Source organism: Lissotriton vulgaris, unplaced genomic scaffold, assembly GCF_964263255.1.
Source record: "Lissotriton vulgaris unplaced genomic scaffold, aLisVul1.2 SCAFFOLD_2190, whole genome shotgun sequence".
Classification (NCBI taxonomy): Eukaryota; Metazoa; Chordata; class Amphibia; order Caudata; family Salamandridae; genus Lissotriton; species Lissotriton vulgaris.
This window is the reverse complement of record NW_028254584.1, coordinates 78356-94385: the sequence shown is the minus strand read 5'-3', so window position 1 is coordinate 94385 and position 16030 is coordinate 78356. Positions and strand designations below refer to the sequence as shown.

General features: G+C 47.9%; 1 protein-coding gene across 2 annotated transcripts in view; it reads left to right on the top strand.

Annotated features, from left to right (window-relative positions):
* The first annotated feature begins 210 nt into the window (after window positions 1-210).
* LOC147659497 (PAX3- and PAX7-binding protein 1-like) overlaps window positions 211-16030 on the top strand; it is a 60314-nt gene continuing 44494 nt past the window's right edge. For both annotated transcript variants that reach the window (XM_086951698.1, XM_086951699.1), the window contains exon 1: window positions 211-639. In XM_086951698.1, the coding sequence (XP_086807824.1) occupies window positions 309-639 (331 nt within the window). In that variant the 5' untranslated portion in view covers window positions 211-308. The remainder of the gene's footprint in view (window positions 640-16030) is intronic.

Genomic DNA, 16030 nt, shown 5'->3' with positions numbered 1-16030 from the left:
AGATTGATTTTCAACTCATGAGAACGTAGCCAGGTTTTCCAGTCTCAACCCGAAAAGGTTGGTGGCGTAGCTGTGACGTCATGCTTCAAGTCTGTCTAGGTTGGCTGGAGTCTGTTGTTCCTGGCGGTATCGGCAGGGGGCGTTGGTAGTCTGGCTGAAGGCACTGACGTGACGCTACTCTATGGTTCCAGTTTCTAGCGGCGCTCTTCCGGTGTGCTTGGACTTGGTGGTTAGTACCGGAGCCGCTGCAGGCATCCGATTCTCGCGCCGCTCTCGGTTGCTGGCTACCGGCCTTCTCTCTAGCCGCCATGTTCCGCAAGGTCCGTCGGGTGAACCTACGCAAGAGGAACGATTCTGAGTCGGAGGAGAGAGAGAGGGAGGAGGAGAATGAACGGATCCCCGAGCCCCCGGTAATATACCAGTCCTACGGCATGGCCCAGGATCCAGCGCTCAACGCCTGGATGGTCATCTCCGGATCGGAGCCTGGATACACCCCCTTCGATGCCTCCGCAATCATGAATTCACAGAGCAACAACGGGCTGCCTCAGGCACAGCCCCGGCCCAAGGTGCGCAAGAAAGCTCGCGAGGAAAGCGGGGTGCCCAAGAGCGCCCCTCTCAGCTTCATGGACGAGGTGGAAGGTAAGGCTGAGGTTATGTCTCTGTGGGAAAGGGTTAGATCGGTAAGGCGAAGCAGGGGGATACGTTTGGGGCGGCTGAGGTGAGTGTCGTGAGGAAAATTGGGGTCGAAATTGAGTTTATGTCGTATGGCGGATTTCGTCTTAGTCTGGTGGATGCATTTAAAATGACGAGGGTACATGTTTGCTGAGTCGTGAGGTCTTAAGCGTTTAGGAAGGACAGCAAAAGATACTTGTAGGTAGTAATCTGCAGTGAAGGCGAAACAAGCTCAAAGTGGTAGTGTGAAGCGTGGGTTCATAGGGAGTCCTGACGTGTATGCTTCTCAATGTAAAGCACTACCAACAGAGACCAACCTTCTCCTTTGGATTTCTAGTTGAGTGTGTCCGAGAAAGCGAATGTTGAGTAGTGTTTGAAGGGCAATAGTTAAAACCCGTTATTTCGTAGCTGGTTTTAAACCGAGCAGTTGGTGGAAGCTGGTTGTGTATTGCTTGATGAAGCTGAGAGATTTAGGCCACATACTGCTGCAGCAGGATTTTTTACCTATAGATTTTCGTTGGTGTTATTTGTGCATTAGTCCGAGGGAAGTTATCTGGCATATCTTGACATTGACATGTGCAAGTTATAGAAGTTATTACACTACCGTAGATTAGGGGTCAGAAGGGAAAGTTTATAGACCAGTGGGTGTGTTCCCTCATTAATAACTCTATATACCAAAAAACACACCTATAGTCTCATTCATGTGTATGAAAGCAATTTATGCAGTATGGCCCTACCTCTCTCGAAACTAACTTAAGTGATGTTTATCATTAAGGGGAAGACATCCCTTAAGGATAAGAACCCTCACTCACCCGAAGGTGACATGCTTCATCATATGGGTCCTCCTTACCAGTGTAGAAAACCTAGTCAACACTGGGAGCTGCTACTTCGAAGTTTAAGGAAGGGGCTCAGAGATATTGTTTTGGTAAGGAGGAGGATAGTAATCCCATATGTGAGATGAGTGTAGTGAGGTTTGCAGCGCTGTGTGAAAGAATAGGAAGTGAGTTAAAACTGCTACTTTATTAATGTGTTCTACCTGACCGGATTAAAATGAAACAGCACAGTGGTATGGATATATAACCACTGTCACTTTATGGTCAACATGTTTCAGCCTGTTGATCAAACCTATGTATCGGCGGCTTTCTTCAGGACCAGATATAATCGTGCTATTGCTGCTGCAACAATGTGAAAAATAATAATGTTTATACAACACCGGTATTCCTGTTTTTCTTTCTCTTGTCAGGTTATACTCAAGGTATCTATGGATAAAAGACAAGGAACAGGAAATGGGGAAAGAAGGTTCGAGAGAGAGAAAAAAGGCAAAAAACTGTAAATCACATGATAACTTGAGCATGTGTATTGTCACTATGTCACAAGTCTATTTATACTTCTTGTTAGTCAATCAATCAATCAATCAGTGACACTTATAAAGCGCGCTACATACCCGTGGGGTCTCAAGGCGCTGGGGGGGGGGGGGGCCGCTACTGCTCGAACAGCCAGGTCTTCAGCTTCTTCCTGAAGGAGAGGTGGTCTTGGGTCAGGCGCAGGTCGGTAGGGAGGGAGTTCCAGGTCTTGGCGGCCAGGTGGGAGAAGGACCTTCCTCCTGTAGTCGCTCTTCGGATGCGGGGGACGGCGGCGAGGGCGTGGTTGGCTGATCGGAGGTGGCGTTTGGGAGCGTAGAAGTTGACTCGGCTGTTGAGGTAGCTCGGGCCTTGGTCGTGTAGGGCTTTGTGTGCGTGGGTGAGGAGGCGGAAGGTGATTCTTTTGTTGACGGGGAGCCAGTGAAGGTCTCGCAGATGTCCGGAGATGTGGCTGGTTCGTGGGATGTCGAGGATGAGTCTGGCTGAGGCGTTCTGGATCCGCTGGAGTCTCTTCTGGAGCTTGGCGGTGGTCCCGGCGTAGAGGGCGTTGCCGTAGTCCAGTCGGCTGGTGACGAGGGCCTGGGTGACGGTCTTCCTGGTCTCGGTGGGGATCCACCAGAAGATCTTCCGTAGCATGCGTAGGATGTTGAAGCATGCCGAGGAGACGTTGTTGACTTGCCTGGTCATGGAGAGGGAGGAGTCCAGGATGAAGCCCAGGTTGCGTGCATGGTCTGTCGGTTTGGGTGCGGTGCCCAGGGCGGGAGGCCACCAGGAGTCGTCCCAGGCGGAGGGAGAGGAGCCCAGGATGAGGACCTCCGTCTTGTCCGAGTTCAGTTTCAGGCGGCTGGTCGTCATCCACTCGGCTACCTCTTTCATCCCTTCGTGCAGGTTGGCTCTGGCGGCGGCGGGGTCGTTGGTCAGGGAGAGGATCAGCTGGGTGTCGTCGCGTAGGAGATTATGCTGAGGTTGTGTTTGCGTACGATGGCCGCGAGGGGGCTCATGTAGACGTTGAAGAGGGTGGGGCTCAGAGATGATCCTTGGGGGACGCCGCAGATGACTTCGGTGGCCTCTGACTTGTACGGTGGTAGGCGGACTCTCTGTGTTCTCCCGTCGAGGAAGGAGGTGATCCACTCCAGCGCCTTGTCCAATCAATAAAGACTTACCCTCAACTGTAGGATAGCCCTGCCTCACCTCTACTTGACAGGCTGCTCTGGAGGGAGGCCCCGCGCTGCGGGAGAGAAAAGAAAAGTGCCGAAGGTGTCAGAAATTTCTACACCCTCTCCACTTAACTCCTAATATCTTTGTAAACCAGGAGGCCAATAAGCACATCTAGGTCAGGCAGTTACAGATACCCCAAGCACAACTCTTGATTTCTCTTTAATTTGAAAAGAGGAGGGTATTTACCACCTTAGCTGCTTTGGAACGTCCAGCTCCAGTGCTGAACGTTCCATTACGCAGGTGCAGTTGGAACATCCAATGGCCGACGGCAGCACTCCCGAGGTAGTGGTGCCGTCGGCCGCTGGACGGGCGCATCGCTTAAGGGGTTAAGAAATAGCCACAAATTCTATCAGGAGTGAAAGATGATATTCTACTTCACAATGCATGAATACCACTCGTTTGTGACTTGCAGCGATCAAAATCACAACAACGATATAGTCCCTGCTAAATCGCTTACCTTTCCGTCAGTACCTCGACTCAAGAAAGAGCTCGCCCCGGGAGGTACCGACATGATTGCCTGCCGCTGTGAATGTGAGAATGACATTGATCAGGCGCGCGTTAAAAATATCACTCACACTAATATATGCCTAATTGAATGGGACAAGAGGGTAACTATAATTACAAGTACCGCGTTTCTATGGGGCCCATGAGTCTTGATTTTGCACATTTCTCTAGTACGGAAAGCTGAGAAAATGACACTGATCAGGCGCGGAAAGTAGTGTCACATATGCCTATTATAATGTACGGTTCTCCCTGAGAGAACGAGGCAGCATAAACAGGAGTGTACGATTCATAGGAAGGTACTGTGTCTACAGTTTCCTTCTTGGTTCATGTGTTGACAATTTTGGTATATCGCCTAAAGAAACGTTTTAAAAAATAAGCTGGTAGAGTGTGCATGCACAGAGTATAGTGTCACCCGTAAAGACACATGCGCAATGGAATACACAGGCAACGGCGAGGACCGCTATAACGTAAGGACCCATTTCTTGCACAGCGGCAGGCAATCATGCCGTACGTGTATAAATGCGAGCTCGCCATCCCGTTCGGTACTTCCCGGGGCGAGCTCTTTCTTGAGTCAAGGTACCGACGGAAAGGTAAGCGATTTAGCAGGGACTATATCGTTGTTGTGATTTTGATCGCTGTAAGTCACAAACGAGTGGTATTCATGCATTGTGAAGTAGAATATCATCTTTCACTCCCGATAGAATTTCTGGCTATTTCTTAAATACCCTCCTCTTTTCAAATTAAAGAGAAATTAAGAGGAGTTGTGCGTGGGGTCTCTGTAACTGCCTGACCTAGATGTGCTTATTGGCCTCCTGGTTTACAAATATATTAGGAGTTAAGTGGAGCGGTGTGTAGAAATTTCTGACACCTTTGTCACTTTTCTTTTCTCTCCCGCTGCGCGGGGCCTCCCTCCAGAGCAGCCTGTCAGGTAGAGGTGAGGCAGGGCTATCCTACAGTTGAGTGTAAGTCCTTATTGATTGTGACTAATAAGAAGTATAAATAGACTTGTGACATAGTGACAATACACATGATCAAGTTATCATGTGATTTATAGTTTTTTGCCTTTTTTCTCCCTCTCGAACCTTCTTTCCCCATTTCCTGTTCCTTGTCTTTTATCCATAGATACCTTGGGTATAACCTGACAAAAGAAAGAAAAACAGGAATACCGGTGTTGTATAAACATTATTATTTTTCACATTGTTGCAGCAGCAATAGCACGATTATATCTGGTCCTGAAGAAAGCCGCTGATACATAGGTTTGATCAACAGGCTGAAACATGTTGACCATAAAGTGACAGTGGTTATATATCCATACCACTGTGTTGTTTCATTTTAATCCTGTCGGGTAGAACACATTAATAAAGCAATTGTCAGTGATTTCTATCTAGGAAGTTTTAACTCACTTCCTATTCTTTCACACAGCGCTGCAAACCTCACTACACTCATCTCACATATGGGATTACTATCCTCCTCCTTACCAAAACAATATCTCTGAGCCCCTTCCTTAAACTTCGAAGTAGCAGCTTCCAGTGTTGACTAGGTTTTCTACACTGGTAAGGAGGACCCATATGATGAAGCATGTCACCTTCGGGTGAGTGAGGGTTCTTATCCTTAAGGGATGTCTTCCCCTTGATGATAAAAATCACTTAAGTTAGTTTCGAGAGAGGTAGGGCCATACTGCATAAATTGCTTTCATACACATGAATGAGACTATAGGTGTGTTTTTGGTATATCAAGTTATAGAAGTGCCTCAGCATAATGTTTGTACAATAAGAATACAGATTGTGTTATGTGGACTTGTTGCCCCTGCTTGATATCTCTACAGATGTATCTGGTTAGGCTTATGGTTGCAAGACCTGAATCACAGAAAGAACACAAGGCCGTCTCAATATTCACACAGTTTAGGGTGGAATGCTGCTAGCCCCTTTCCCACTTTCCAGGATGTGATGTTAGTTTATTTTTTCAGAGTTTTATATAGCGCGAACTTGACCCGAATCGGGTATCAGAGCGCTTTATTTACATGGCACCATTTATGTTACATGAGGACACACATTCATTTGTGTTAGGCATGGGGAGATTAAGTGATTTGCCCAGAATCACAGGATGTTCAGCGTCATTGTCAAGACTCGAACCCAGTTCTCCAGATTTGTGGTTGTTAGGCCAACTCCTTTCCCCCCAATGGTAACACAGTAACCCACGCCCTTCAAACCATTCAACCACACAATGTAGTTTGCCAACAAAATCCCCAAATGGACCGCCACAGAGCCAATACCATCTGAGTAATTGGACGCCACACTATTTAAGCACCATAAGAAATTGGTGGATTGGTTGACCCCTCCCCACCATTAGCTATGGCACAAAACAAACAGCCTTAATGTGTAAAAATATTCTGATAGATACATCTGCCGTGTGGATTCCTCACCTTGTGAATATCCCCCTTGCGCCAGCAACGTTCGGAAAATTCTTCGTAGCACGCCGGCGTAGACGACGTCATAGGAGCACGGCATCGCGCGCGACTCCGTCCGACGTCACCGACTCCATATCAGGCCCACGTCGGCGTGATGACGTCAGTTCCCTTTTTTCCGCGTCGTCGACGCTAACGGTTTCTGTGATCTTCTGCGATACTTTTGTATCTCTTCGCTGTTTTGCTGATTCTGTTTCTCTGTTGGAGTTCACTTCAACGCCGAAGATGTTGTCGAGGAAGACCGGTTTTAAACAATGTGGTTCCTGTTCCCGGATGATGTCGATCACCGATCCGCATTCCGACTGCCTGTGGTGTCTTGGTTCGGGACACAATGTTAAGAACTGTCGTTCCTGTGACAAGATGAACCCCAAAGCCTTGCGAGAGCGGGAGGCGAAGCTTCTGCTTGCAAAGGTGAAGGAAAGGGAAGCCGGAAGGTCTTCGAGGTCAGTGTCCAGGCGCTCGAAGTCGAGACAGCTGTCGCGGTCGAAGTCGAGGTCGGCTTCGAGGGGCAAGTCGAGGTCGAGAGAGAGATCGAAGTCCAGAGGGAGGTCGAGGTCCGGGAGGTCGAGGTCCGGATCCAAGTTGGCCTCGGGCCATGCTTCGGGCTCCTCGAGAAAGAAGCATAAGAGGAGTAAACATCACTCCAGACACCACTCTGGCAAGGAGTCTTCGGATTCGAGGAAGAAGTCACGTAAACATCACAAGGACTTTGTGTCTCCTTCTCCTGCTTGTTCTCACGTTGGTTCTCCAGTTCAAGAGCCGGAACAGGATCTTGAGTCGCACCATTCATCGGTGCATGAAGAAGAGGTTCCTCGAGCATCGACTCCGGTTGTGGAGCCTGAAGAGCAAGAGGGCCAGGGTGCGCCTTTGGAGCTGCCATTGGGTTCGTACCCACCCTTTCCAGGTCCAGGTCAGGATCAGGATCCCTCGCAGTTTTTAAACGCCATGTTTGGTGTTTACTCGAGGGCAATGTACCCCTCTGGTGCGCATGTTGGTCCCATGGGTCCTTTGTCTTTCAATTTGGGTGTGCCCCAGGCTTATGCCCCGGCCCCCTTTATGCCGTTTATGCCGACGCCTTGTACTCCTTGGCTCGGTACGGCGCCGCCGAGGTCGTCGACTTCGCATGCGGCTTCGCCGACTCCGGATCGGCCTCGTGGTGATTCTGATCGTGGTACTTCCCGTCCTCCGGCTCCTCGCTCGACGTCGGCTCCGGCGCCGTCGGAGTCGTTGCCGGATCCATCGACTTCGGTCCGTATGGAGTGGTCAAGGCGCAGGGCTCAACGCCTCTTGGAGGAGAAGGAGTGTATGGACTCCGAGGTTGAGGAAGGGGAGTTGCAAGATCAGGGGGATTGTTTTGAGGACCTTCAAGATGCAAGTGGCCTGGAACTTTCTCCTGAGTGGGGTTTGCCAACCGTTTCAGACGCTCCTTCTAAGGACTTGGCACCCTATCATGTTGTTATTAAGAAGGCTGCAGAGTTGCTAGGCTTGACTTTGCCCACAGTTGAATACAAGCCCAACATCCTTACGGAGGTTTTGCATTCGCCTTCTTCAATTGTGGAGCCTACTCTTCCTTTTACGGATGCATTGACTGAACCAATTAAGGAGGTCTGGAAGAGACCTTTGTCTGCTCCTGCGGTTTCCAGGTCTGTGGCAAGGCGTTACAGGGTGGCTCCTGATGACCCTGAATTTCTTTCCTCTCATCCTGCACCGGAGAGTCTGGTAGTGCAGGCCGCCTGTTCCAGCAGGGCTGCGGGCTCATTCCCTCAGGTGCCGGCAGACAAGGACTCTAAGAAACTGGACCAGTCTGCAAAGAAGATTTTCTCCTCAGGTAGCATGGCCTTGAAGTCCACCAATGCTACCTGCCTTTTGGGGAGGTACGTTCATGCTTTAATGGACTCTGTTAAGCAACTTTCTCCTAAGCTTCCGGAGGACGATAGGAAGAACTTTAACGAGGTGGTTGCTGATACTCAGGCTGCAGCTCGTATGGTTATACAGAGTGGTATGGACACGGTGGACTCTGTTGCCAGAATTATGGGCTCTACTGTTGCTACAAGAAAGGCCGCATGGCTTAAGTCCTCTGATTTTTCTTCGGATGTTCAGTCTACATTGTTGGACTTGCCATTTGATGGGACAGGCCTCTTTGGCAAGAAGGCTGACGTAGCTTTGGAGAGGTTCAAGGACAGCCGGGCTACGGCGAAGTCTTTGGGCCTTCAGATGAGGGGCTCTGTGGCTAGGAAGTACAGGGGTTTTGGCAGATCCAATTTTCGTCCCTACAACCAGGGACAGCAGCAGCGTCCGAATCCTCTGTATAAAACCTACAGAGGAAAGCAAAGGGGCCGTGGTCGTGGACGCCAGGCCTCCTCCTCCTCCTCCTCTTCCTCTAATAACCAACCCCCTCCCCCTGCAGCAAAGCAGCCCTAGATCCGCCATTCTGGATCATGTGGCTCCGGTGGGGGGTCGGCTTACTCATTTTCTACGGGATTGGGAATCGGTTACATCAGATCTTTGGGTTCTCAATCTCGTAGAAAATGGGTATGCTCTTCCTTTCCAGGAGTTCCCTCCCAATTACCCTCCTTGCCAGGGTTTTTGTTCGGAGGACCACCTTGTTCGTCTGCAGGAAGAAGTCCTGGCTTTGTTCAAGAAAGGTGCGATAGAGGTGGTTCCAGAGCAGGAAAGGGGTCAGGGGTTCTACTCCCGGTATTTCCTGATCCCCAAGAAGGATGGCAGGTTACGTCCAATCCTGGACCTCAGGATTTTGAATCTCTATCTCAAGCAGGAGAAATTCAAAATGCTCACTCTTGCGCAGGTTCTTCAAGCGCTTTTGGAAGAAGACTGGATGGTGTCGATCGACTTGCAGGATGCGTATTTTCACATCCCAATCCTGAAGTCGCACAGGAAGTATCTCCGTTTTACGGTGGGATCGCAACACTACCAGTTTGCGGTCCTTCCGTTTGGTCTTACTACTGCGCCTCGAGTTTTCACCAAGGTGATGGCAGTGGTGGCTGCACATCTCAGGAGGTCGGGGATACCCGTATTCCCGTATCTGGACGACTGGCTAATCAAGGCGGAGTCGCCCGAGAAGGTGCTTCATCACCTGCAAGAGACATCGCAGCTGTTGTTCAGGTTGGGTTTTTCGATAAACGTGCCCAAATCTCACCTGGTGCCCTCCCAGCGCAACCTGTTCATAGGTGCGGTACTGGACACTACTGTATGTCGTGCATTCCCTCCTCCGCAAAGGATTCGCGACATTCAGGAAATGATTCCTTTATTTCACAGTGGAGCGGTTGTTCCGGTCCTGAAGGTCCTTCGCCTGCTCGGTCTGATGGCTTCTTGCATTCTCCTGGTCAACCATGCACGCTGTCACATGAGGGCACTCCAGTGGTGCCTCAGCAGGCAGTGGTATCAACACAACGGGGATCTCGGGGAGTCAGTGAGGATCTCCAGAGAAACTGCGGCGGATCTGTCTTGGTGGGGCGTGGAAGGCAATCTCTCACAAGGAAAGCCTTTTCAGCTTCCTCCATCGGTGGCCACGGTGATAACGGATGCATCCACTCTAGGGTGGGGTGCTCATCTGGGGGATCTGGAGGTCAAGGGTCTTTGGTCTCCGGAGGAAAGGTTGCTTCACATCAACCTTCTAGAATTGCGGGCCATACGTCTGGCACTCAAGGCCTTCCTCCCTTCGCGGTCGGTCGGTCCAGGTCCTGACGGACAACACGACCGCGATGTGGTACATCAACAAGCAGGGAGGAGTAGGGTCGTGGTGTCTTTGCAAAGAGGCTCTGCGTCTCTGGTCCTGGGTTCAGGACCACCAGATTTGTCTGATGGCGAATCATCTGGCCTGGGTCCTGAACGTACGTGCGGACATTCTCAGTCGGCAGTTCTCTGCCGACCACGAGTGGAGGCTTCACCCGGAGGTTGTTCGCAACATCTTTCAGATGTGGGGAACTCCTCGGGTGGATCTGTTCGCCACTTGCCAGAATGCTCACTGCCAGTCATTCTGCAGTCTCCAGTATCCGTTGCAAGGAGCATTGGGGGACGCGTTTCAGTTGAGCTGGGGAGGTCAGCTCCTTTACGCGTTTCCTCCCATACCCTTGATTCCTCGGGTTCTGAGGAAGATTCGCCAAGACCGGGCCCAAGTCATATTGGTCGCCCCGGATTGGCCAAGAAGGGTGTGGTACACAGATCTTCTCCACCTCTCCTCTCACCCGCCGCTCCGTCTCCCTCTCAGGGCAGACCTCCTCTCTCAGATGGAGGGGCAGGTTCTATACCCCCACCTCCAGACATTACACCTTCATGCCTGGAGATTGAACGGGGCAATCTGAGTTCTTTCTCTCTCCCTCACGATGTGGTGGATGTCATACTTTCTGCCAGGCGTGACTCCACCAAGTCCATTTATTCTTATAGGTGGTCTAAGTTTGTATCTTGGTGTAGGGAGAGGGATGTTGACCCGTTAAAGGCTCATTTATCTGATATCTTGTTGTTTGCTCTTTCTCTGGCACGGCAAGGGTTCGCTGTTGCCACTGTCAAAGGTTATCTTTCGGCCTTATCGGCATTCCTCTGTTTGCCGGATCAGCCCTCTCTTTTTAAATCGCCTGTGGTGTTAAGATTTTTGACGGGACTCACTAATAAGTTCCCTCCTTCTCCCTTTATTGTTCCTCATTGGGACTTGAATCTTGTGTTATCCTATCTGATGGGTTCGCCGTTTGAACCCTTACACAAGTGTCCAATGAGGCTTCTTTCTTTTAAGGCGGTCTTCTTAGTTGCAATTACCTCGGCAAGAAGGGTAAGTGAGCTTCAGGCTCTTAGTTCCAAGCCCCCGTTTTTGTCCATCCATGCTGAAAGAATGGTTCTTAGGACCAGGGCTGCTTTTCTGCCTAAGGTGGTTACTCCCTTCCACCTAGGTCAATCCATTACCCTTCCTACCTTTTATCCTCCTCCACACCCTTCCAAGGAGGAGGAGAGGCTTCATCGCCTGGACCCGAAGAGAGCGGTTAGCTTCTATCTTGATAGGACTAAAGACTATCGAATAGATGATCAGCTCTTCGTGGGTTTTGCTGGCTGCAAGAAGGGCAGAGCGGTGCACAAGCGCACACTTTCCAGATGGATTATTCTCTGCATCAAGATTTGCTACTCTCTGGCGGGTAAGGACCCTCCTGAGGGTATTAGAGCTCATTCTACTAGAGCGAAGTCTGCTACTTCTGCATTGTCTAGAGGTGTTCCTGTTGAGGACATTTGCAGGGCCGCGACTTGGGCCTCCCTCCACACTTTTGCGAAGCACTACTGCTTGGATGCTGAGGTGAGGAGGGACGGCCACTTCGCGCGCTCTGTTCTCCAAGATTTCCTGGTGTAGCAGAGTGGACTCCCTCCTCCGGGAGTGGGGACTGCTGTGGGACTCTATTCACAAGGTGAGGAATCCACACGGCAGATGTATCTATCAGAAGAACAAGTTACTTACCTTCGGTAACGCTTTTTCTGGTAGATACAGTATCTGCCTGTGGATTCCTCACTGACCCACCCGCCTCCCCGTTGTCCACTCTGCTATACCTGGGTTTATGTGCAAATGTAATTATGATTTTGTATATCTGATTTTGTATAGTTTTGCACTTTGATTGCTTTTGATTTGCATGTACTGTGTACATTGTGTATATATATATTTATGTACTCGTTGGTCCGTCCGGGTGCCTCGAAGGCATGGAAAAAAGGGCGGAACTGACGTCATCACGCCGACGTGGGCCTGATATGGAGTCGGTGACGTCAGACGGAGTCGCGCGCGATGCCGTGCTCCTATGACGTCGTCCACGCCGGCGTGCTACGAAGAATTTTCCGAACGTTGCTGGCGCAAGGGGGATATTCACAAGGTGAGGAATCCACAGGCAGATACTGTATCTACCAGAAAAAGCGTTACCGAAGGTAAGTAACTTGTTCTTTAGGCAGAACCAAAACAGTATTAGTCAAATTGCAAAGCAATAAAAATCCCAAGCCGAATGAGTAAAATAAAGTAGAATTTAATCAACAAAACTAAACCTAAGTGACACAAATCCAGTTATCGGAACTGGCGGTATGAAGTTTTAAGTAGGAATGCCGCCAAAAAACAAGGTGCCAATGATAGTCAATGATGGTGTCAAATATGGGTTGTGGTAAACCGTGAAATAGGCACAAGTTGATGCTGACCGGTATGGAGCGCTGGTCAGGTACACCAACCAGGTATGTCTTAGTCAAAGATTTTGTCTTATGATTTAGTCCTTTAAAAAGGTCCAGTCCACCACAAGAGTACACTTCTAAAGTTCCCCCAGGGGAGACACTTAAAAACCTGCAGCATGCCATACAGAGGCTAAATTGTATCTTGTAGCTTGTTGTATCCCTGTAGCTTTAAAAAGAGGTCATCCTTATGACCCTTGGAGTCCATCTATTTGTCCTGGGGACAAGAGGGAGCAGGTCCAGTCCTTCAGGGCTCCTCTCAGGTCACATACAACAAGTCCACTCCTCTTCTTCCTCAGATCCAGACGTTTTCTGAAGGGGTTTCTGGAGGTGCCACATTCAAGAATGGCACAAGCTCCAATTGCTCCTGAGCACGTCCTAGCCAATGGGCTAACAGTTCCTGTGGCCAAACCTACCCACTTTCGTCATTTATAAGATGGCAAAAGTCATTGGTCACACCCAGCTTGGGAGGGTGGAGGGAGGGGTAGTGTACTGTGGTAATCATAGTGTGGTCCCAAATCTAACTCTAAAAATGTGAGGCATCAACTGTACCCACAATAACCCAGACACAGAAGTCTGGCAGGAACAAAAGTTGAGATTTCAAGCAACCAATTAGTGGACATTCTAGAATTGTTTTGACATCCTGTTTCCCATCCTTTCAAGTGAACCCCCATTGTTATATGCAAAAACCCAGAGATAGAAGTCTGTCTTGGCAAATCAGGGTTCTTTGCACACAAGAATTGTCTTGGGCATCCTGTTCTCTGCCTTCCAGACCCATCAACCAGGATTAGGCACTGTAATGCCAAACAAGCATTGAGAAATCCAGTAGGTCTCTCATATGTGAGTGCTATTGGCTTTGCCAATAGAGTGGATCAAAGAAACATACATAAGATGCAGTATGCCTGTGTTCAAAGTAGGAGAGCACACTGTTCATCCAGGAATAATACTGAAATACATAGAAAATGAAAAAAATAGTGTTTTGCAAAAAGCAGAGGAGGAACAGGTGTACTTGGTCTATGCTAAAGGGAGGAGATAACTCGAGAAATTAAGGGAAGCCTACAAGAGCTAAGCTATCAAAATATTACAAATGTGTGTGACAATGAAAACAACTAATAGTATGCTGTGGCTGGGTTGTAAGATCACTGAATAATAAACGATATGCCTTTCAGCGCATGTTTTGTGCAAGCGAAACTTCCTTCACCAGCATGTTCAGTGAGGTTCAGAGGAGTCATCTCTGCACATTCAGTCCAGTTATTGTTTGCTTCTGGGGAAGCATTTCACACCTTTTCAAATTCTAATCCTCTGCTCGGAGACATTTGAGAGCAAATGCAAATTAGCCTACAGGAATATCAGGCAGGGAAAATGCATCTTTTCAAAGGTTTCTTTTCCTTATATTTGTTAAAAATTCCAATTAAAGCATTGCATTGAAATTATAATAACTATTAATGACTGCCTTACAAAAAAACATCAATTTTCAACCCCGCATGATATATACATCTGACGTTGGAGTTTTTTTTATTGTTGTACGTCTTGATTAGTGCTTTTTGAAGAATACAGCTAAAAGAGGAAGAGCAAAAAGGACCTTTTGGGCTGTAGGGTGATCTGGCAGCAAAAGGCTGGTGCTGGTCCTCACAAAATATTAAATCATTTTTTTTCAGTGCAAAGGATAGGGGGGTAATGGTGTCTGGCGACAGAAGAGGAAGAAATGGGGTGGATATTTGTGGGTGGGGAAGCAACATGTGAAAAGGAACAAAAAAACACATGCACTGCCATAGAGAGATTTTTTTAATTAAAAAAAATAGTTCTCCCAATGTGAGCAGTGGAACGCTACATACAAGTCATCCAATCAAAAGGATTGGGGTGATAAAGAGCCTATGCCCGCGGTAAGGACAAACACAAGAAGTAGAATGCAAGCCGTTAAGTAACAAGCAAGCAAATGACAACTTAGCCAACCAGTGATAAGCATTACGCAGGCTATAAGTTCCCTGTAAGTTTTTAGTATGGTTGACATGCGATATTTCACAAATAGATGACTAAGAGCTTGCTGCAGGCAAGAGATAACCAGCATTTGCAATGCAATAGGTCTCGTATTTATGAGAGTTTAAGCTAATGCCATTGTAAATGACAATAGCTTTTATTTTTGTTTTATAAACCAAAACCAAAATAAAAGGCATAGCCATTTTCAATGCCAATAACTCAAACAAGCATAACTGCGAGACCTTTTGCACCGAGCCACCAGGAAAGGTGTGGGTTTGGGAGGCTTGGATGCAATGCAGAACTTTGGAGGGTGATGTTCGAAAATTAATTTAAAATAGGCCGCAATGGCAGACATTCTAGGGGTGGCAGAGGGAGCACTGTCCAGCGAGGGGGTGGGGATATGAGGGGGGAGCAACACATAAGGGAGAGCATTAGAATACACATGCAGTCCCTTGATTGCTGAACGAAAAATTAAGGGGTAGTTCTCTGTATACAGATGCAAGTTATTCAGTCAGAAGTATGGTGAAAAAAAGTTATGCTCCATTGGAGTGACACTAACAAAAAATTGGGCAAACCAATACACCCTTGAATGTTTGGGTAAATCTGGATCAAGATAAGATAAACATGCCTGCAAGGGATTTAGCTATAGAAAATCTTATTGATTCAGAGAACTATATCGAAAAAGGCCCTGATTAATGACTTAAAGCAAACAAATTGGCAAAATCTCTAATATTCATTCAAAGCGAGTGTATCAGCAGAAGAAAACGGCAAAACGGGTGTTTTGAAAGTACACATTTATGATGAAAGGTCCATTTATTATTAAGGGTATGGTACAAAATGCAAATCACATCAATACAAGAGTGGCTGAGAGACTTTTTTTTTATGCATCAGCTAATTTCTCATAAACACTTTTGTTGCAACCCATTTCAAATGTTTTCCAGTGAGGAGAATATAGTTGAATACACAATGAACATTTCCAAAACGTTTTTGGGTTGAGGTAGACTGAAGACCCAAGATCAATGAATGAATACAATCTGATAATGATTCTCAGAATTGGAACAAGAATGGCCATCAGAGTCTAAACTGATACTATGGCAGAAATCCTTTATATCAAAAACTGGCCTCTTTAGCTTCATAAAAGAAGATGAACAACTCCCCCTTTTCCGTCCTACGGGTGGTGTGAGTGCGAATAACCGAGTCAATTAATTTGCTGTAGTACGTCGACACATCAGGATACCGTTATAGATTTGAGGGACAAGCACATGAAAGGGAAGGAAAACTATTAACTAAGAAGCAAGCAAATGAGATTAACAAGAAAGCCAGACCATGATAACTATAGACCACTGTAAGTAATGGTACAGTACACAATGGGCCTTGACAACAGAAATCTATAAGCTTAGTAGACAAGACCTAGAAAGGGACGAAAGAGAGCAAGGCAAAGAGTACATCTCACTAACAAAAAGAATGTAACAGCACACTTCTTTATAACTATTCATCAACTCAAATTGTCCACAGCAGAGGACTCCTCGGCAGCCCACATCAATTGCATTAAGTCTCAAACCTCTGGCGTCTCTGATGCATAGCCTCAGCTTGTGGTTTCCTCCTGTGTTCAAGTAGGTCCTAGATGCTTCATTCG